Source organism: Lepidochelys kempii, chromosome 27 (assembly GCF_965140285.1).
Source record: "Lepidochelys kempii isolate rLepKem1 chromosome 27, rLepKem1.hap1, whole genome shotgun sequence".
Classification (NCBI taxonomy): domain Eukaryota; kingdom Metazoa; phylum Chordata; order Testudines; family Cheloniidae; genus Lepidochelys; species Lepidochelys kempii.
The window spans coordinates 3,713,741-3,735,973 of NC_136406.1; the positions used below are offsets into that span (position 1 = coordinate 3,713,741).

A 22,233-nucleotide genomic window follows, 5' to 3' on the forward strand; every position below is an offset into this window, starting at 1 on the left:
TCTTCAGCCAACCTAGAAATGGTTGAAAAAACAGAAAACTGGCCCCAAGTGTGATAACACAGAGCACCCCTTTACATAAAGCATGCAAGAGGGACTGTGTTAATTGCTTTGCCTCTATGTCCCCTGAGCAGAGGAATGAGCCAGCTAATTTCCATGTGTTTGAGTAGGCAAACACTAACCTGATAAAAAGAGTGAAAGCTTCGTTCTCCTGGCTGCTGCACAATCACTCGGGACTGGGGGGGAGATACAAAGACATATTTTTAGATACTAGTAGTGTGCTTAAATATTTTACTTAAGTCTGCCAATGCAATAATTCACTATCATTACCAAAATTCTTCCTGCACTTTTTACCCTACAAATGTATTACTGATCACTACTAGCTATGTATGACACAAGGCAGTCCCTGTCCCATGGAGTGTACAGCCCAGTCATACACAGATTATTCAATTATACAAACAATAGGATATTTTTAAAGATGACTCCCCCTCTAGTGACCATGGTAATTGCTTACATGCAAAACTCACATAAGAAACTATTTTGAGCATCTAATAGGAAATAGGAAACAGCACCACTTGATCACCAGCAAGTGCTCCAGGGTCCACAGTTAGGGAACTCTTGTGGTAAACTCTTCTGCTAACATACCAGAACAGGTAAAGCAGTGGCAAGTTATGCTTCCCTTTTAACCCAAGACCAATGTTGGCAGGAGCAAGAGGCATTCAGATCTTCACTGAATCTTAGTCCCACAGTTTAAGATTTAGGGGAATTCTTGTTAACTACAGTGGAACTTCACATTCACAATAGTGACTCAGAACCATTGCCAACTACAGAATTTTGCAAAATAATGAGTAAATTAAGCCAGGAGTCACTGATACCACATGACAAAACGTATAATTTGGCCTTGTCTACACTTACCGGGGGGCTCGAAGCACAGTGATCGATGCATCAGCGTTTGATTTAGCAAGTCTAGTGAAGACCCGCTAAATCGACCGCGGATCGCTCTCCCATCAACTCCTGTACTCCACCTGAATGAGAAGCGCAAGGGGAGTCGACAGGAGACCATCTCCAGTCGACATCGCATAGTGTGGACCCCGCGGTAAGTAGATCTAAGTACGTCGACTTCAGCTACGTTATTCACGTAGCTGAAGTTGCGTAACTTAGATCCATCTCCCCCTGTAGTATAGACCAGGCCTTTGAATAGCATAATGTAGTTTTGTTTAAATCCTTAACTAGCTGGTGAAGCGCAGAATATTTTGTAACAATAATGTCTTAGTAATAAAAGCTCACTACAGAGCCATCTTTTGCTATTAAATCCTTGCTGAGAAGTAGAGTGAAACAACTAGGTTTCCTGTGAGAATTACCAGGTTAGTGGATTAGCAAAACGTCAGTGAGAATTAGTGAGGTGGCTGTTGTAAATATGACGATTTGTATGATCATGCAAGGGTAGCTGACTTAAGATCAGACCTCTATATGCAGCAATGGAAAATCATTGCCTGCCCTCATCACCCAATTGGGCTAACATTAAAGCCTCAGAATAACTTTTTTTTTTTTAAACAGAAACAGGAATTTAGCATAGTGCAGTCAAATACATTTTATAAAAAGCCTTATGAGTTCAAGCCATTGCAGTTGCAAACAATATTTTCCCTTAGTGTGTCACTAGGGTCAAAGCAGTACATATTAAACACTAAATACAACAAAATGTTTATTCTGGAACTAGGTTCCAGAGAAATAAAGACAGAAGTTTAAAAATGTTGCCAGATGCTGTCAAATCTGTACAGTCTAAAATGACATGAAAGACATTGTTTCCATCACTCTCCTGGAATATGTAATAAAAGTTAACAGATGATCATGTAAAGCTATGGCATCAGTTCAATGCAATATTTCTAAAACCACACCACCACTTCTTGCAGACACACAGAAATCTTCATAACTTTTGCTTGACCAGTGAGACTTCAGTGCAAGAATGTCTGTGGGAAGCAATTTTACACATGGTAAATTAATATCAGATTTAATTCTGGGTACAAAGCACAGACAAAACATTCTGAAACCTTTCTATTTATCCCCCGAGTTCTATGATGGAATGAGCTCTGAAAACAATGGTTTCAAGGTGTTTGTGCTGCAACAAATTGGTTGCGGTGCTTTGACAGTTTCTTAATTTTAGCAACCATACCTTTATTGATCCTGGGGGGGAAAATTACGGTCTAGTTCTGAAGTGACAGTCATCCTATGATGGATATTCAATAAACTATTTGAAGTAAGTTCAGGAGACATTTAAAATGGCAAATACTATGTTTTACAAATAATCATACATGGGAAAAAAGAAAAGGAGTACTTGTGGCACCTTAGAGACTAACCAATTTATTTGAGCATAAGCTTTCGTGGGCTACAGCTCACCTCATCGGATGCATACTGTGGAAAGTACAGAAGATCTTTTTATACATACAAACCATGAAAAAAATGGGTGTTTACCACTACAAAAGGTTTTCTCTCCCCCCACCCCACTCTCCTGCTGGTAATAGCTTATCTAAAGTGATCACTCTCCTTACAATGTGTATGATAATCAAATTGGGCCATTTGTGCTGGAAATGGCCCAACTTGATTATCATACACATTGTAAGGAGAGTGATCACTTTAGATAAGCTATCACCAGCAGGAGAGTGGGGTGGGAGGAGGTATTTTTTCATGCTTTGTGTGTATATAAAAAGATCTTCTACACTTTCCACAGTATGCATCTGATGAAGTGAGCTGTAGCTCACGAAAGCTTATGCTCAAATACATTGGTTAGTCTCTAAGGTGCCACAAGTACTCCTTTCCTTTTTGCGAATACAGACTAACACACTGTTACTCTGAAACCATACATGGGAAGACAGCCTAGCACCTTACAGTCAAACTCAGCTTACCTTTTCTAGCAAGTAGTTATTGATATGTCCACCTATCGGGTCTCCTTTGAAATCAAAGTTGATATCCATGTATTTTCCAAATCTGCTGGAGTTGTCATTACGGTTGGTTTTGGCATTGCCGAAGGCCTCTAACACACAGTTGGATTTCAACAACATGTTCTTCACTCTAGTACAGATAAGCAGAAAAGGCAAGAGAACAGCACAAGTGTAGGTAGTGTGTTCCCAGATACCTAGTGCAATCTTTTTCCAGACATAAATCATGCTTTTCAGAGGGCTTTAGTAACAGCAGGGTTATATTCTACAAGAAAATTCATTGTGTCCTGATTCATAGATTCCCAGGGAGCACTGTGATCATCTTGTCTGACCTCCCGTATAACACAGGCAGAAAACTTTTCCAAAATAATTCTTAAAGCAGATCTTTACAAAAAAAGATCCAATCTTGATTAAAAATTATCAAGGATGGAGAACAGACCAGGACCCTTGGTAAATTTTTTCCAATGGTTAATTACTTGCACCGTTAACAATTTACATCTTATTTCCACTCTGAATTTACCTAGCTTCAACTTCCAGCCACTGGATCTTCTTATACCTCTCTCTGATAGATTGAATAGCCCATTATTAAATATTTGTTCCCTAGGTAGATACTTACACACTGTAATCAAGTTGCCCCTTAGCCTTCTCTTTGTTAAGCTAAATAAATTCAAAGAATCATAGAATAGAATATTAGGGTTGGAAGAGACCTCAGGAGGTCATCTACTCCAATCCCCTGCTCAAAGCACAACCAACACCAACTAAATCATCCCAGCCAAGGCTGTGTCAAGCCAGGCCTTAAAAAGCCCTAAGGATGGAGATTCCACCACCTCCCTAAGTAACGCATTCCAGTGCTTCACCACCCTCCCAGTGAAACAGTGTTTTCTAATATCCAACCTAGAACTCCCCCACTGCAACTTGATACCATTGCTTCTTGTTCTGTCATCTGCCACCACTGAGAACAGCCTAGCTCCATCCTCCTTGGAACCCCCCTTCAGGTAGTTGAAGGCTGCTATCAAATCCCCCCTCACTCTTCTCTTCTACAGACTAAATAACCCCAGTTCCCTTAGCCTATTCTCGTAAGTCATGTGTCCCAGCCCCCTAATCGTTTTCGTTGTCCTCCGCTGGACTCTCTCCAGTTTGTCCACATCCCTTCTGTAGTGGGGGGACAAAAACTGGACACAATACTCCAGGTGTGGCCTCACCAGTGCCGAATAGAGGGGAATAATCACTTCCCTTGATCTGCTGGCAATGCTCCTACTAATACAGCCCAATATGCCGTTAGCCTTCTTGGCAACAAACGCACACTCCTGAGTCATATCCACCTTCTCGTCCACTGTAATCCCCAGGTCCTTTTCTGTAGAACTGCCTCTTAGCCAGTTGGTCCTCAACCTGTAGTGGTGCATGGAATTCTTCCTTACTAAGTGCAGGACTCTGCACTTGTCCTTGATGAACCTCGTCGGATTTCTTTTGGCCCAATCCTCCAATTTCTCTGGACCCTATTCATACTCTCCAGCGTATCTACCTCTTCCCCCAGCTTCGTGTCATCTGCAAACTTGCTGAGGGTGCAATCCATCCCATCATCCAGATCATTAATAAAGATGTTGAACAAAATCGGCCCCAGGACCAACCCCTGGGGCACTCCGCTTGATAGCGGCTGCCAACTAGACATCGAACCATTGATCACTAACCTTTGAGCCTGACAATCTAGCCAGCTTTCTATCCACCTTATAGTCCATTCATCCAATCCATACTTTTTTAACTTGCTGGCAAGAATACCGTGGAAGACCATATCAAAAGCTTTGCTAAAGTCAAACTATATCCACAGCTTTCCCCATATCCACAGAGCCAGTTATCTCATCATAGAAGACAATCAGGTTGGTCAGGCATGACTTGCCGTTGATGAACCCATGTGGACTGTTCCTGATCACCTTCTTCTCCTCCACATGCTTCAAAATGGATTCCCTGAGGACCTGCTCCATGATTTTGCTGGGGACTGAAGTGAGGCTGTAGTTCCCTGGGTTCTCTTTCTTCCCTTTTTAAAATATGGGCACTATATTTGCCTTTTTCCAATCATCCAGGACCTCCCCCAATCACCACAAATTTTCAAAGATAATGGCCAATGGCTCTGCAATCACATCAGCCAACTCCCTCAGCATCCTTGGATGCATTAGAGCTGGACCCATGGACTTGTGCATGGCCAGCTTTTCTAAACAGTCCTTAACCTGTTCTTTCACCACTGAGGGCTGATCACCTCCTCCCCATGCTGTGTTGCCCAGTGCAGCAGCCTGGGAGCTGACCTTGTCTGGGAAGACTGAGGCAAAGAAAAGCATTGAGTACTTCAGTTTTTTCCACATCATCTGCCACTTTGTTACCTCCGCGTTCAGTAAGGGTCCCACACTTTCCCTGAACAAACTTCTTTTTGCTAGCATACCTGTAGAAATCCTTCTTGTCACCCTTCACATACTTTGCTAGCTGCAACTCCAATTGTGCCTTGGATTGCCTGATTACACCCCTGCATGCTCTAGCAATATTTTTCTAGTCATCTATCCAAATTTCTACTTCTTGTAATCTTCATTTTTTAGTTTAAGCTTACCAAAGATTTCACCGTTAAGCCAAGCTGGTCGCCTGCCATATTTGCTATTCTTTCTGCACTTTGGGATGGTTTGTTCCTGAGCCCTCAATAAGGCTTCTTTAAAATACAGCCAGTTGTATTTTACAAAGAGCTCAATGTATCTCTGTAAGGCAGGTTTTCTAACCCCTCGGTCATTCTTGTAGCTCTTCTCTGAACCCTCTCCAATTTTTCCAACATCCTTGAATTGTGGACACCAGAACTGAACACAGTATTCCAGCAGTGGTCACATCAGCACCCAGTAAAATAACCTCTCTACTCCTACTTGAGATTTCCATATTTATGCATCCCAGGACTGTTATCTGTTTTGGCCACAGCATTACACTGGGATCTCATGTTCAGTTGATTATCCAGTATGACCCCGAAATCTTTTCCAGAGTCATTGCTTACCAGGGTAGAGTTCCCCATCCTGTAAGTATGGCCCAAATTCTTTGATCCTAGATGTATAAATTTAAATTTAGCTGAATTCAAACACATTGTAATACATAACTTATTCCCTGTAACCAGGAATCTACTTTAGACAGATAACATGCATAGGTGGTACACTGGAAAATCAGCTGGGAACTTTTGCTAACAATCCCTAGACATGAATGGGGAGCTGGAGAGTGAGCATTTTCATTGGAAAACCTTTGGTTGTAGAATTTACTTTCTTGGTTAGTCTGTCTAAATTTGAGTCTGCACCCCTGAAATACTCATCTAGTTTCTCTCTCAGTTTCTTGCACGGTGGGCAAGTTGTTCGAGAGTTAGTTCCAAGGTGGGAGTTTAATTTTCTTTGTCAGTATGCCATGTTCATTTATTTAAAGACTTTTATACTTTTACTCAGTATGCCTGATAGGCATGAACATGAAATGCTGGACTAAAATTAGAGTGTATTGCTTCTGTTCAACATCCCATTTGTCATGAATTGAATGTACAAGTACATTTAGTTCCATGAAGTGTGTCTGATACCTCAGCAGAAACTTAATTTCAGGGCATTGTTTACAATTTAGAAGCGCAAAGGCTTGAGTTATACTCCCAACACTTCTAGCCAATTATCTGTTAGCAATTTATCTACATTTCAAAATTTTCCCTAAGTCCAAAACTTTACCTGCAGGAAAGGATGAATTGATATGAAAACTTCATGCAATTATAAAGTAGAAGAAAAGAAGACAGGTATATCAAGAGTGCCCAGTATCATGGTATCAGGATACAAAACTATTTTTCCCCCCATAAGTTTCTGTAAAGCCCTTACCTTTCAACCTCTGCTCTCTGACTGGGATTGGTGATGGCTGCTATGTACTGCATAATGTATTTACTGGCCTCAGTTTTCCCAGCCCCACTCTCACCTGAAGACACAAACAGCAAAGTAGTACCATAAGCAAAGAAGAGATTTAAAAAAAATCAAGATACTGTAAGTCATTGATCATTGCAATCATGTCATTCTGCTTTGATGGCTTCTCTACTTTTTCTTATTTATTTGAGATATGAGGTGTTTTTGATACCAATGTAACCTTGCCTGACTGCCATTACTATGCTAACTTAAAACCAGTAACGAATAAAAGATTTCACAGGTTTGTAAGGCCAAGCAGGCAGAGGATCAGAAGGGATATTGTTAGAGGGAAAAGGTTGGCATGCAGTGGCTTGCTGGCAGCAATGCTGTGAACTGTAATACAAGAGACTACTGTTCAGCAGCTATCTTGGGTCTCTTGCTCCGCAGGCTGCTAGAGCATAGGGATACCATGGAAACTACGTGCCAGGATCTGAATGGCAATAGTTCCCTCTATGAGCATCTCCCCCACTGTTTAGAGTCATGGCAAGCAATTAGCTTTGGCCATCAAAACAGAAGACAAAACACTAACCAAAGTCATCTAAGGTGGAAGGGAGTCCTCAAAGAAAGGACAGGACTGAATGCTACAGGCTTTTTCCGGAAACCATTCTTCAACCAGACTGCGGGTGTTATAAGGAAGGGACTCACATTCAAGTTATCACCACACAACAACATTACTCCTGGGGGAATTCTGCGGCACTGTGCATGTGCAAAATTCATAGATTACTTTGCTTCCCCTGCATCCGGACCCTCACACCTGCATCCAGATCAGCTCCGCTGAGACCCCCCACACACAGATCCCCCCTGTGGAGCCCTAAACACCTTAACCTGAACCCCCTTGCAGAGTACATTGCCCCTGCACTCAGAACCCTCCCAACAAGCTCCTGTGCATCCAGATCTCTCCTGCACTCGGACCCCACACTGAGCCGCTCACATCCAGATTGCTCCAGACAGAACTCTCTCACCCCACACACGGATTCCCCCCACACTAAGCCCCTCCACACTTGGATCCTGCCAGGCTGAGCCTGTCTGCCCACACCTGGTGTGCATGTGGGAGAGGGTCAGGGTCCTGGGGTGTTTCTGGGACAGACCCAGCCCTTGGGCTGTATCAGGGTCTGGTGCAGCCTCACCCCACCTCCAGGCAGCCAGTGGCCTGTGCTCCCCACTGCCATGCCAGAACCTCTACATATATTCATTGACAAATAAAATTTGCAGAATTTTAAAATAGTGTGTGCAGAATTTTTCTTTTCGGCACAGAACTTTTAATTTTTTGGAGCAGAATTCCCTCATGGAGTATAATATGGATCAATAATTAGTTTAATCTACAAGTTCTTGAATTAGACAATTGTATTTGAATGATATAGATGCAGGCTCATACGCAAATTAAAGTTTTGAACATAGTGAAATTCTCCCTTTAGCAAATGTAACATTAGACAAATTGTTCTGCTTCCTTCCTTGAGTTTCACAAGGAGGGTCAACTAGTCCTCAGGTAGTGAGGAGAGGCTTTTCCACCTTACCTGATATTACAATGCAGGTATCTTTTGATCGTCTCTTCATGGCCTTGTAAGCAGCGTCAGCAATTGCAAAGAGATGAGGGGGCCTCTCATATAACTCCCGTCCTTTGTACTGCTCAATCATGTCACGACCATAAATGTTCAAGTTTTTGTAAGGGTTCACAGAAACCACCACTTCACCAATAAATGTGTAGATCCGTCCCTTATCAAACCTGCCCAGGGAGAGCCGAAGGGGAAGGTTAGTCAAATGTAATAAATCAGAATTTGTATTCTGCATCCAAGTTGTCCATTTGATTATACCAGTCATTGGATACAAATATTTTTCACTTTTTTACAATATAATAAAATACTACTAAGGAAAAGCTTTCTATTCAGCATACGTGGTACGTCAACGTGTCATTTTAGGTATTCAGGTAACAGGACTATGAATCAAGACTGATTCTGAATCAAACGCTACTTACAGAAATTACCACTACTGGTGTTTCACCTGAAAAATGTTAGATACAGATTTGCCTGCTGAGTATTACTGCAAAACTTTATGACAAGGTAGGTGAGGCAATATCTTTCATTGGACCCACTTCTGTTAGTGAAATGGACAAGCTTTCAAACGTAATAGGTGACCTGAAGAAGAGTTCTGTGAAGCTCAAAAGCTAGTCCCTTCCGCCAACAGAAGTGGGTCCAAAAAAAGATATTACTTAACCTACCTTATCTCTCTCATATTCTGGGACCAACATGGTTACAGCAATACTGCAAACATAAGCTTAGGACCACAGATTACACTACAATGCATCCAATGAAGTGAGCTGTAGCTCACAAAAGCTTATGCTCAAATAAATTTGTTAGTCTCTAAGGTGCCGTAAGTACTCCTTTTCTTTTTGCAAATACAGACTAACACAGCTGCTACTCTGAAACCAAAGATTACACTTTGTTCCACATACATACCCAACCAGCCTTTCAACATGCATTTCAGATATTTCTATTACAGTTCGTGATCTACAAAGGCACAGAATTTGCTGTAGACATTATTTTACTCAGGCTGGAGTAAATTTTAAATCACTGCTTGAATTCAATAGAGCAAAGGTGTATAAAAAACACTGGAGTTTCTAATCCACCTGCCTAAATAAACCAGATATATAGAAGGAGAGGTTTGCTTTCAGATGTTAAGTCCAGAGGATCTTAGACACTGCATGGCCCAGGAAGATGCACAGAAATCTGGGAGCCAGAACTAGAGCTCTGGAGACATTTACGGGGGGAAAGTTGTAAGACAGTGAATTAACCTACAATTCAGGGGGGAAAAATCCAACTTTCAACCCTAATGATTGTTTCCATTCAAAAGGAGCTCTTCACAGTAAGGAGCCCAGAGTGGAACTACAGCCCCAATGTTTAAGTGAAGTTTGAAAACTATCAAGTCCCAAACGAGTATACAAAAGGAGATAGCTACGACTAATATTAACCAATCAACCCTCAGCGGCACCAGTCCTCCTTGTGGAGAGATGAATAAAAGTAATCTGGAGTTTCTACACAGCCATTTTTAAGAAGGGGGTCTCAACCTTTTTCTTTCTGAGCCCCCCCAAACACGCTCTAACAACTCCATGGCCCACCTGTGTCACAACAACTGGTTTTCCACTTATAAAAGGGGTAGAAAGCAGGGCAATTGTGCCTGGGGTCCATGCCATAGGGGCCCCTGCAAAGCTACATTGCTCAGGCTTCAGCTGTAGCCCTGGGTGGCAGGGGTCAGAGCCCCAGACTGCAGCCCCGTGCAGTGGGGCTTTGGCTTTCTGCCCTGGCCCCAGAAAGTCTAATGCTGGCTGCTTGGAGGACCCCCTGAAACCTGCCCCCGGCCCCTGGTGGAGAACCACTGCATTGTGTAGCAGTATGCAATTTGTGTTATGACTAACATTAGATGGCATCATAACACTTTTATAAAAAGCAAAGCAAGAGATTTCAGGATTGTCCATTAACTAAAGCACAGCTCTGAGATTTCTCTCTTAAAATGCATTGTCATATCTTTACCACAAAGCAGCAATCTGACTATTTTTCCACTGCTTATGAATGGAATATAGTAGCTATTACAGTGCACACACTGCATCAGTCCTTGAGCTGGAGTCTTGGTGGGTTTACAGTCTTCAGTTTTGCTGCACATCCATTAAAGTATGTGATTCAGCAGATCGGTTTCTAAAAAGCTCAGCTTGCATCACTAAATGTATGGTCCTGGTCATGCCAGGACAACTGAGTTAGAATCACAGAATCATAGAACATCAGGGTTGGAAGGGACCTCAGGAGGTCATTAGTCCAACCCCCTGCTCAAAGCAGGACTAATCCCCCACTAAATCAACCCAGCCAGGGCTTTGTCAAGCCTGACCTTAAAAACCTCAAACGAACGAGATTCCACCACCTCCCTACGTAACCCATTCCAGTGCTTCACCACCCTCCTAGTGAAAAAGTTTTTCCTAATATCCACCCTAGACCTCCCCCACTGCAACTTGAGACCATTACTCCTCGTTCTGTCATCTGCTACCACGGAGAACAGTCTAGATCCATCCTCTTTGGAACCCCGATCAGGTAGTTGAAAGCAGCTATCAAATGCCCCCTCACTCTTCTCTTCTGCAGATTAAATAATCCCACTTCCCTCAGCCTCTCCCCATAAGTCATGTGCTCCAGCCCCCTAATCATTTTTGTTGCCCTCCGCTGGACACTCTGCAATTTTTCCCCATCCTTCCTGTAGTGCAGAGCCCAAAACTGGACACAGTACTCCAGATGAGGCCTCACCAATGTCAAATAGAGGGGAATGATCACGTCCCTCGATCTGCTGGCAATGCTCCCACTTATACAGCCCAAAATGCCGTCAGCCTTCTTGGCAACAAGGGCACACTGTTGACGCATATCCAGCTTCTGGTCCACTGTAACCCCTAGGTCCTTTTCTGCAGAACTGCTGCCTAGCCGTTCATGTGTAGTAGTGCATGAGATTCTTCCGTCGTAAGTGCAGGACTCTGCATTTGTCCTTGTTGAACCTCATCAGATTTCTTTTAGCCCAATCCTCTAATTTGTCTAGGTCCCTCTGTATCCTATCCCTACCCTCCACATATCTACCACTCCTCCCAGTTTAGTGTCATCTGCAAACTTGCTGAGGGTGCAGTCCACGCTATCCTCCAGACCATTAATGAAAATATTGAACAAAAACGGCCCCAGGACTGACCCCTGAAGATGGTTGAACATGTTCCCAATCAGTATCCTCCTCATTAGGGAGCTGAAAATCCGAAGGGATGTTTTTCAGCTCATACCTACATTTAATTTTTTTTTCTTTGGTGGGAGAACAGAGAGAACTTTGAAGGCAACTCAAAATTAAGGATTTTCTTGAAAAATGAATACTTTTAAATTAGCAGTAAGACTGAAATATATTGGCTTCCACACAATTATTGTGACAGAAACAACTGATTACACACAAAAAAGAAACTTGGAGGGCAGCTATGATACTAAACAACAGTTTCAAGTGTGGTATAAAATATAGGGTCCCATCACCAACTCTTAAAATGAGAATTTACCTGCAAAGAACCAAGAAGGAAGCATCGCTTCTCCCCACCCCCCCACGGTAATTGTAATCAGACTCAATCCTGGCGGTTTCCAATTCCTAACTGTACTTTGTACAAATACGTGAAGTTTGGAGGGATGATTTTGGGCAGAAACCCAAACTATTTAACACTTTTGAAGCTAATAATTGTCAGCAGGGGTGTTTCAGATTTGTTTTATCAAAACTTACAGTTGAAAAGCAGGCTTCTGAAGCAGATCAGTAGATTTTGTTTAGAAGGGAGACAAAGACATTAAAATGTCAAGGAATGTAACTTAAACTCTCTGTCCAGCTACTGAAAGTTATGAATTATGTAACTTGAAGATGAGGTCAAAGTATTGGGTGTTGTGGAGATAAAAAACTCAGGACGTTGGTCAACAGGGATGGCTCTTTTGCTTTTGAAAAGACCCTGGTAGTTCTTCCCTGAATCTTATGGCTTCCCCTCTCAGAGCATGTGCACACGGGCTAAGTTAAAGAATCTTCTAGCATTTTTTTTTTCATTCAATAGTTCCTTCCATACTTACACAGTCGTGACTTTTTGGAAGCAGGGAATCCATGGGAAGCAGAGTATATTCTCTATTACCCTGCTGATCTTTTCCGGGAGGTATACCAATTGGATCTGTGTCTTTCTAAAGCCATTACTCTGGGATTTTGCAGCAGTTCCTCTCTGTCATCCTCCCTCTCCCAATATAATTTGATTTCCTTCTTCACAGCAGCTGAGGATTTTGTACTTTGACCTGTGTCTACGAAGCCCAGAGGCAGTGGCAGATTAATGCATGGCACCATGGAGCCACAGCTAATTTGGGGGTCCCAGAAGCGCTGGAATCTGTAGAATTACGGAGGGCGATTAGCACCAGAACTGTGGCCCCACCCCTGCTCCTCCTCTTTTCCCTGGGGCCCCACCCCCTGCTCCTTCTTCCCTGCCCCCCCCAGACCCCACCCTATCCCCTCCCCCACAAAGAACGCCACCCAGGGCAGGTGGAGGGCCTGGGCCTCCCCACAGTGGCCCAGGCTCCCTGAGTGGCTCTTAGGGGTCTTGGGGAAGAGAGGAGGAGCAGGACCCTGTGGTGGGTGAGGCCTAAGGCCCACCTTAGCCTCCCCACACTGGGAAGAGGCTGGTACCACTAGCAGGGGCTGCACTTTACAGGAGGGAAGATGATCATCTTATCAGCTTCCCTGCCGCCACCGCTCCGCACCTGCCCGAGGCCGGGGGGGGGGGGGGGGAGACATGCAGAGTCACAATGCCCCCTTCCCCCCCCAATTTCTCAGGATGTCTCCGGTGCAGATGCCCAGCAGTGAGGAGACAGCACTCCCCCAGCAGCAGCACTCTCCCTGTGTCCCTGCAGCCCAGGGGAGGAAGGAAGCAGCTGGCGACCAGCTGAACTCCTTCCCCCACCACATGGGGCTGCTTCGTCTTCCCCGCTGTTGGAGTCCCAGTGCTGCTGCCTGCTTTGCATACCACCCCTCGGGGGGAGTCAGGGAGCGGAGGCAGAGGCAATGCATGGGACTCCAACAGCAGGGAAGGCGAAAAAGCAGCTTCCTATGGCAGAGGAGCAGCTCAGCCAGCAGCCAGTGCCTAGCACAATGGGGTCCTGGTCCACGACTGAGACTCCCAGGGGCTATAATAATACAGACAGCCGCCCTGCTGCTTCCTCCCTCCCCAGGCTGCACAGACAGACACGTTGGGAGCACCGTTGCCAAGGGGAGTGCTGTCTCCTCACTACTAGGTGTCTGCAACAGAAATGTCCTGAAAATTGGGGGGAGGGCACGTGACCCACCAGAACCTCTCATTTGTGTCCCCCACTAGCCACAGCTACATATCACCTCTGACAACGCCCATGTTAAAAAGTGGGCAGGCATGGCCCTCCTAGTTTTAAAACGGCGGGGGCATGCCCCCCACCAATTCTGGGGCCCCTAGGCCCCCTGGGTGTAGGGGGCCCAAATGTTCTTTGTACCCAGGATCCCAATAAATCTTCATCCGCCTCTGCCTAGAGGTATTCTCCATGTGCTCCAGTGAACAGGCAGAAAATCAAAACAGTCAGCTACAAGGGAGCAGCTTGGTACAGGCAGATGACAGCCAAAGATCTACTGATCTGCTTCAGAAGCCTCCCTCTCAGCTGGAAATTTAAACAAATCTGAAACACCCCTGCTGATAAAGCAATTGTCAATTTTTAAATTGTTAACACTGTAATACTTTCTCATAAAACAAATTCACACATTTATTATTTCCCAGGACTGGAAAAGCTCCCAGGGTACTGGATCAGATAGGTAGGGGTGGCACAGGAGGTGGACCTCCCTCAGGGCTCTAACAAGGAAATGCATGTCTCACCATAACAGATTTTACTTTAAGGGTATCTGAATTCATGGACCATGGATGTTTCTGTCCAAAGCTTAAGTTCTTAATACTTGTGTTAAAATTATACTAAGTACTGCACATAGTTGTGTTTAGATGTTCCTAAACTATGAGCTTCCCTTCCGTACCCCTCCTTGTTGATAAAGCTTCTTTTCAGACAACAGTGGAGTACTGCACTGCTGCAGGCCAAGAACAGCTGTGGCTGTTTTTCTAGCTGCATTTCTTTGGTTGTGATTCTTCTTGGGTAAAGAAAAATAAGAACTTATGAAAGAGTAAAAAGTAGCCTAATGACTGCAGTCCAAACTGGAAGGTTCAAGCAACATGAGATTCCCTAATCCACTTTACTGCAAGGTTGCACAAAATACAGGTTCCAGATCCATTCAAAACTTTATTACAAAGCTCGCTATGGGAAAGATACTCTGCCAACTGGATGCACGTCAACACGTACATTATCTTAAATAATTCAATGCTGTATGTATAATACAGTAGTGGATTTTTCATTATTAAAAGTCAGCAGAATGGCATTTTTGTGAAGACAAACCACCATCCATACCTGCATATAATGACACTCCCACAGGCATACCTTTTCCTGTAGATTTACATTACTTCCAGTAACAATAAGCTCCATTCTCACCTAAAAGACGTAGCATTTTTCTGTAGAGGTTATGTTTCCTTAAAGATTAACTGCATCTATTATCTGCTTCACTATTTTCTAGGTCTAATATCCTGGGACCAACACAACTACAAGTACACTGCATATTTCCTGGGTTCTCAGTTTGCTACTTTGAGGTTTACGATCCAGTAGCTATTAAGGGAAGTCATAATATTTAACTCTTGTGTAAATATTTTGCATAAGGATCAGGAATGCTGGGTCTGTTTTTTAAATTAAATCTTTATACCATTAAGAATTTGTACAAAGTAACAAAAAGAAAGATAGCAAGTGAATACAAACAGGTAAGCCAGAAAAACAATACCTAAATGGACAGAAACAAAAGTGTAGGAGAGAAGAGTGACAGGGAGGGGGGAGAGAAACCCTATATGCAGGATTCTATTACTACTCAGGATAAACATGCCTCTTCCCCATTTGTTTGACTATTTTGGTTCAAGTTCACCAAAACATTCAATAGTGTCCTTAATACAATGAAGAGAGTCCCGTAAATACCAGACACACAGAGTACATGTAAGGCTATTTTAACAGTCAGTATTCTGTGAGGTCCTTAGTCGGTACTTGAAAGGAAGGAAACTTTACAGGTTAGTGCATGGCAACTTTTTTATAAGTCAAAGTAACTTCCTTTCCCAAAGAACAGTGAAACCCATTACACACCCAAGAGACTAGCTGCACAGAAAGAGGCACTACAGAAATCAGAAAACTGCTGAGGTTCTTGATAATGGACCCACCACCAGAGTGCGCTAATGTTTAGCTCTCAGTAGTTGAAAGCTAGAATTCCTCCCACCTGACAAATGCTACAGTCAAAAATAAAACACTGTTCTTATTGAGGAAATGATGCAACTTCAAACACACTCAGTACAAACAAAGAAAAAGTTAGCTGGCAAGAGTTGGAACCCATATTTCAAAACATTTGCAGAATACAGGTTGTTAAAGAAAAGCACCCTACCATGCAACCCCCACTCCAAATGTGCCAGTTAAAACAGTAGTTATAAAGGGAATTTACAACACTGCTCCCCTGCACTGAAAGTGAGTTGTCCATTCATGCTTAGCTGGGACCTCAAGTGATAACCTCACTCTGTCAGAGCACAGTTTATAAAATTCAGTTTACTTTCTGAGATAGTTAACATGAAGAATAACATGAACTTACTGATTTTTCAGAGCTAGATTGTTTTCTAGCTATTACACAAGAATTAAAATTTTCATTTATCAAAGATACATTTTATTAGCCTCTAAGAAAAGCATTCCAAAATAAAGTCACCTGACCACATCTTAAAAGAACTAGTAGGTATAGACATTACTATCAGTTTCTATTTTGTCTGTGGGAGAAGGCTGTCTGCTGTGGGATCCATTCACTACTTATCTGGGCACTTGTCTGTGGGAGAAGGCTGTCTGCTGTGGGATCCATTCACTACTTATCTGGGCACTGAGTGTCTTATACAATGTTTTGTTTTACACACAAACACACACACACACACTTAAAAGTTAAACTGCTATTCCAAAAGTGCAGGACCCAATGCATCTATTCAATCTTGTCCTTTCCTCCACCACACCAGAGACCACTTCAGAAATAGAACAATTATCACTATATGAAGCTCCTCTTAAACCACCAGTGAAGAGTTAATTTCAGTTTAATTTTAACAGTGCTTAAATGCTTTATACTAAGGTTCCACAAATCCATGGTTTATAAAGGGCTAATAAATTATAGATGTTATAAGCACATCACAGATATGAGTAGTGTGTGTGCTAGAGATTGTTATCAGCTGAGATGGGGTGCACTTGCCCCACACTGGACGAGGAAGGGTTAACCTCACATTGTGGGCTGAGGAAGCCATTCCCACTCAACTCTACTGGGCATGCTCCAAATGCACTAGTATAAAAAGGAGAAGTTCAGCTCAGTTGGGGCTGACTGCTGGTGAAGAAGGATGCAAGTTGCAGGTTCCAGCTGAGGAGCAGCTGAAGCCAAAAGCCATGGGAGCTGGAGACACCGCAACCCAGGCAGATGCCAGGAGGCCCCACAGAGTCCATAGTCACTGGGGACAGCACATACTGGGGAACCTGGAGATGCCCAGACCACAGCAGAGGAAACCATGGTAGGAAGCAGTCCAGGGGAATTAGATAGTTGCCCAGTTAGTGACCCAGAACTTTGAGTCAGAGTGTTTTGGTTGGACCCCCACTGATGCAGTGGCAAGTGCTCTTGCCACTACCAGGGCTCTGGACTGGGGCCTGGTGGAGAGGAAGGGCCTGGGCCCCCTATCTGGGCTGCCAGCACCACTTTTTGTGTGTGGCAGCCCCCTTCCTCGACTGAGGCCACTTGGCCCCTAGGCCTCACTGCCCTGCTGACTAGGACAAATCCACTGACTTTGGCTGCTAGGCCTTACAGCCCTGCTGACTGAAGCAAAGCTATTTACTTTGACCACTAAGCTTTACAGCCCTCCTAACAAGGATGAAGCCATTGACTCTGGCCACTAGGCCTTGCTACCTGGCACAAATACATTGACTTTGGCTAAAGAGGCATAAGCATGGGCTGCTTACACCCTGCCCCTACACCCTAAGGGAGACAGGGTGCACTCACCCCACACTGGATGGGGTCCCACCAAACCTGTCACATAAGCATATCCGTATAACATCTTACAGGTTGTTAAAAAGACTGAGCTGTTGTACTTTCATTTGACTTATTAAAAGATTCATCATTAACCCTTTATCAACAATAAATGGAACATTTAATATTAGTGTGATCAATTTATTTCTCCCTTTTTCCTTATCATCCATATGCATAGGAGGAAAGACAGCCCCTGAGATTAGGGTGCTAGTATGGGACTCAGGAGATCCAGGTCAGTTCCTTGGTCTGCCATAGACTTTCTGCGTGACCTTGGGCTTGGACACAAAGTCTCTGTGCCTCATGTCTCAATCTGTGCAAACGGGATAACAGTACCTTCATACCTCATATGAGGGGATTATGAAAATAAATACATTTAAAAGATTGTGAGATATCTGTCCCCATTATCATGGGGTCTGACTAACCGTAGATACAGATATGCACATTCCAGAGACCGTTACTTTCACCACAGCAATCAGAGTAATCCCCACTAAATATCATACTTAGCTTGTAAAGGGAAAAATGCAAAAAAAACCCCAAAAAACCCTTTAAAGCATCAGGACCTTGCATTTTAGAAGCATACGCTAACACAGCAGTCATCTTACAGCACACACATGTAGTTTGACAGAAGTTCACTGAAAATAAGGGATTTTCTCTTTGCTGGGACAACTCAAACAAAGCTAGAAAATTTAGTTTTCATACAGAGTTTGAACGCATCAAGTACTCTTAAGTGCTATGTATGGTTAGAGGAAGGATGTCTGTCGATGACTCTTAAAATTATTTTTCAAATACTTAAGCTCAAACTGAATCTGTGCAGTTCAGTGTATTTTTTAAAACATGTTAGCTAAAACATTAAGTTTAAAACTCTACTGTAGATTGGGCAAGCTGTATGTTAACACAGGACAGATTAGGATGTTATCAGTAGAGAAACCTGATTTATTAAACTCCACTTTGACAGTGAAATAGCATATACACACTATTTTTAAAAGTTAGACATGTATAGCTTCCTATCTGGACACAAAATCAGCAACAGATGGTCCCCCCATGCTTTTGAAGAAATTTAACTGGACTGGTTAAATGGCCTTCTCCTGTATACCTCTAAGGTACAAGTGCAATTTTCCATATGCAACTCCAGTCTTCTTTCATCAATATTAAGCACTATTTCAAGGTTTACCTAAAAAAAGTACCTTTGTCTCTCGAACAGGCACAGAGGAATTAAGTTAGTCTTTAAGTTAGTCTTAACAGTAAATTGTTCATAACTCATGATAATGCAAATAATCCCTAAACCAGGAGAATTGAGATTGAAATAAGGAGGGGGAAATGTGTAGCCAATACTTTCTCCTTACTATAGTTAGAAAAAAGAACATCCAGTCAAGTCATTACCACCACCTTTGCTCCTAGAAAAAACAGTCCAAGTCCTGATAGGATTCTTAATATGCCCAGATGTTTTAATTCATGCCATAAATCAATTTCAAATCTAGGTTTTGCTGGTGGACTGTGCTCTAGAAAAACTAAGTCTTCCTTTGCATGGTTCTGAACTGTTTCAGTTAAGTTAAAATGTTGCCAATTTAATAAAATAGGAAATGCCATTCACGGTGCATTCTGCACCACTCCTTTCCTGTACGGGATGGAACAGAAAGGGCAGGGCAAGGAATAAGTAATTCATTCATCAGCAACTTTCACAATGACCTGCTTAGAAACAGGGTAAAGTCTCCTGTGAAGGGCACCCACCAGAAGGCTACAAAGGAGCACAGTAAATGATAACAATGATTCTCATAGGAAATAAACTAAACTGCAGTGTCACAACCTTATCATCATCAATCCAGTCATATTACAGCAAGGACTCCTTTTACAAGGCTGACTCAGTTCTTACACACCACCAACTCTTGATTTATACAGCCGACTTTGCAAGCTATACAAATGTTAAGAAGGTTAGCAGTAGAGAAGAGAAAGTATCAAACTGTTGAGCCTCTTATCTCTAATTACAGTTTTCACACTGGTTGAATAGAAAGTGAAGTTCTGAAACCTATATAGTAATCATCATGGATTACAGACAGATTCCCTTTCAAAGACAGTCAAACTGGAAGTTGAAATGTTTACTGAAGCCCTTTCCTTAAAAATAAGCTACAAACTACTAACCTTGTTGGGGAGGGGAGGGGGGACGGCTAAATCACTAAACATAGGAGACACAGAATACTTTCATTTCTGTTCGCTTCAAAGGGCAGCACGAGCTGTCCCTCCCCAACGTTTAGGCAGCGCTAGAAATCTTTTTGATACAAATTAGGTTTTTTTGTTTTTAACACTTCTTTAGCTATGGATGCTAAGTAGGCACAACACCTGGGCAATAGAAAGTATGAGAGAGGACATGCTGTGTAACTTCCTCAGACTGAGAGAGCCCGCACCACCTGGAAGCTGTGCTACCCACTCCACTACAGAGAAACTCCTGCAGGTTTTGTTCCCTGGGGCAGGGAGACACCTTTACAATTTCCTGTGGTAAAACGGCTTGATGTCTAGTTGGCAGCTGGTATCAAGTGGAGTGCCCCTGGGGCCGGTTTTGTTCAACATCTTTATTCATGATCTGGATGATGGGATGGATTGCACCCTCAGCAAGTTCGCAGATGACACTAACCTGGGGGGAGAGGTAGATACACTGAACGGTACGGATAGGGTCCAGAGACCTAGAAAAATTGGAAGATTAGGCCAAAAGAAATCTGAAGTTCAACAAGGACAAGTGCAGAGTCCTCCTGCATTTAGAACAGAAAAATCCCATGCACCGATACAGGCTGGGCACTGACTAGCTAAGAAGCGGTTCTGCAGAAAAGTACCTGGGGATTACAGTGGATAAAAAACTGGATATAAGTCAGCAGCGTACCCTTGTTGCCAAGAAACTTAATGGCATATTGGGCTGTATTAGTAGGAACATTGCCAACAGATCAAGGGAAGTGATTATTCCCCTCTATTCAGCACTGGTGTGGCCACATCTGGACTATTACGTCCAGTTTTGGGGGCCCCAATACAGAAAAGATGTGGACAAATTGGAAAGAGTCCAGCAGAGGGCAATGAAAATGATCAGGGGGCTGAGGCACACAACTTACGAGGAGAAGCTGAGGGAACTGGGCTTGTTTATGTTTAGTCTGCAGAACTGAAGAATGAGGGAGGATTTGATAACAACCTTCAACTACCTGAAAGGGGGAGGTTCCAAAGACTATGGAGCTCAGCTATTCTCAGTGGTGGCAGATGACAGAACAAGGAGCAATGATCTCAAATTGCAGTGGGGAAGGTCTAGTTGGATATTAGGAAACACTATTTCACTAGGAGGGTGGTAAAGCACTGGAATGGATTCCCTAGAGAGGTGGTGGAATCTCCATCCTTAGAGGTTTGACAAAGCCCTGGCAGGGATGATTTCGTTGGTGGTGGTCCTGCTTTGATCAGGAGGTTGGACTAGATGGACTAGATGACTTCCTGAGGTCTCTTTGAATCCTAATCTTCTATGATTGGCTGTTTTATAAAAAAAATCTCAAATCATAATGAAACTATCACATCTCTCAAAGTGCAGGGAGTGGTGACAGAGGAGAAGGGGGTATGTAGGTAATACTGAGATAGCTCTACAGCAATGGTCTCCAACTTATTATGTCCAAGGTCACTTTTTGAATCTCAGGGTAACCCAGGAACTACCCCACCCCTTCCCCAAAGCACCACCCCTTCCCCAAAGACCCACCCCGCTCACTCCATCCCCCCTCTCTCCGTTGCTCATTCTCCCCCACCCTAAGAACATAAGAATGGCCATACTGGGTCAGACCAAAGGTCCATCCAACCCAGTATCCTGTGTACTGACAGTGGCCAATGCCAGGTGCCCCAGAGGCAGTGAACCTAACAGGTAATGATCCAGTGATCTCTCTCCTGCCATCCATCTCCACCCTCTGACAAACAGAGGCTAGGGACACCATTCCTTACCCATCCTGACTAATAGCCATGAATGGACTTAACCTCCATGAATTTATCCAGTTCTCTTTTAAACCCTGTTATAGTCCTAGCCTTCACAACCTCCTCAGGCAAGGAGATTCACAGGTTGACTGTGCGCTGAGTGAAGAAGAACTTCCTTTTGTTTGTTTTAAACCTGCTGCCCATTAATTTCATTTGGTGGCCCCTTGTTCTTATATTATGGGAACAAGTAAATAACTTTTCCTAATTCACTTTCTCCAACCACTCATGAGTTTATATACCTCTATCATATCCCCCCTTAGTCTCCTCTTTTCCAAGATGAAAAGTCCGAGACTCTTTAATCTCTCCTCATATGGGACCCGTTCCAAACCCCTAATCATTTTAGTTGCCCTTCTCTGAACCTTTTCTAATGCCAGTATATCTTTTTTGAGATGAGGGGACCACATCTGTACGCAGTATTCAAAATGTGGGCATACCATGGATTTATAGAAGGGCAATAAGATATTCTCCGTCTTATTCTCTATCCTTTTTGTAATGATTCCTAACATCCTGTTTGCTTTTTTGACAGCCACTGCACACTGCATGGGCGTCTTCAGAGAACTATCCATGATGACTCCAACATCTTTCTCCTGATTAGCTGTAGCTAAATTAGCCCCCCATCATATTGTATGTATAGTTGGGGTTATTTTTTCCAATGTGCATTACTTTACATTTATCCACATTAAATT

General features: G+C 43.2%; 1 protein-coding gene across 2 annotated transcripts in view; it reads right to left on the bottom strand.

Moving 5' to 3' along the window:
* Window positions 1–22,233, bottom strand: part of MYO1D (myosin ID) — a 352,821-nt gene that overhangs the window by 254,672 nt on the left and 75,916 nt on the right. For both annotated transcript variants that reach the window (XM_073326164.2, XM_078850736.1), the window contains exons 2-5: window positions 8,383–8,591; window positions 6,791–6,884; window positions 2,898–3,063; window positions 180–233 (exon numbers count right to left, since the gene is read on the bottom strand). In XM_073326164.2, the coding sequence (XP_073182265.2) occupies window positions 180–233; window positions 2,898–3,063; window positions 6,791–6,884; window positions 8,383–8,591 (523 nt within the window). The remainder of the gene's footprint in view (window positions 1–179; window positions 234–2,897; window positions 3,064–6,790; window positions 6,885–8,382; window positions 8,592–22,233) is intronic.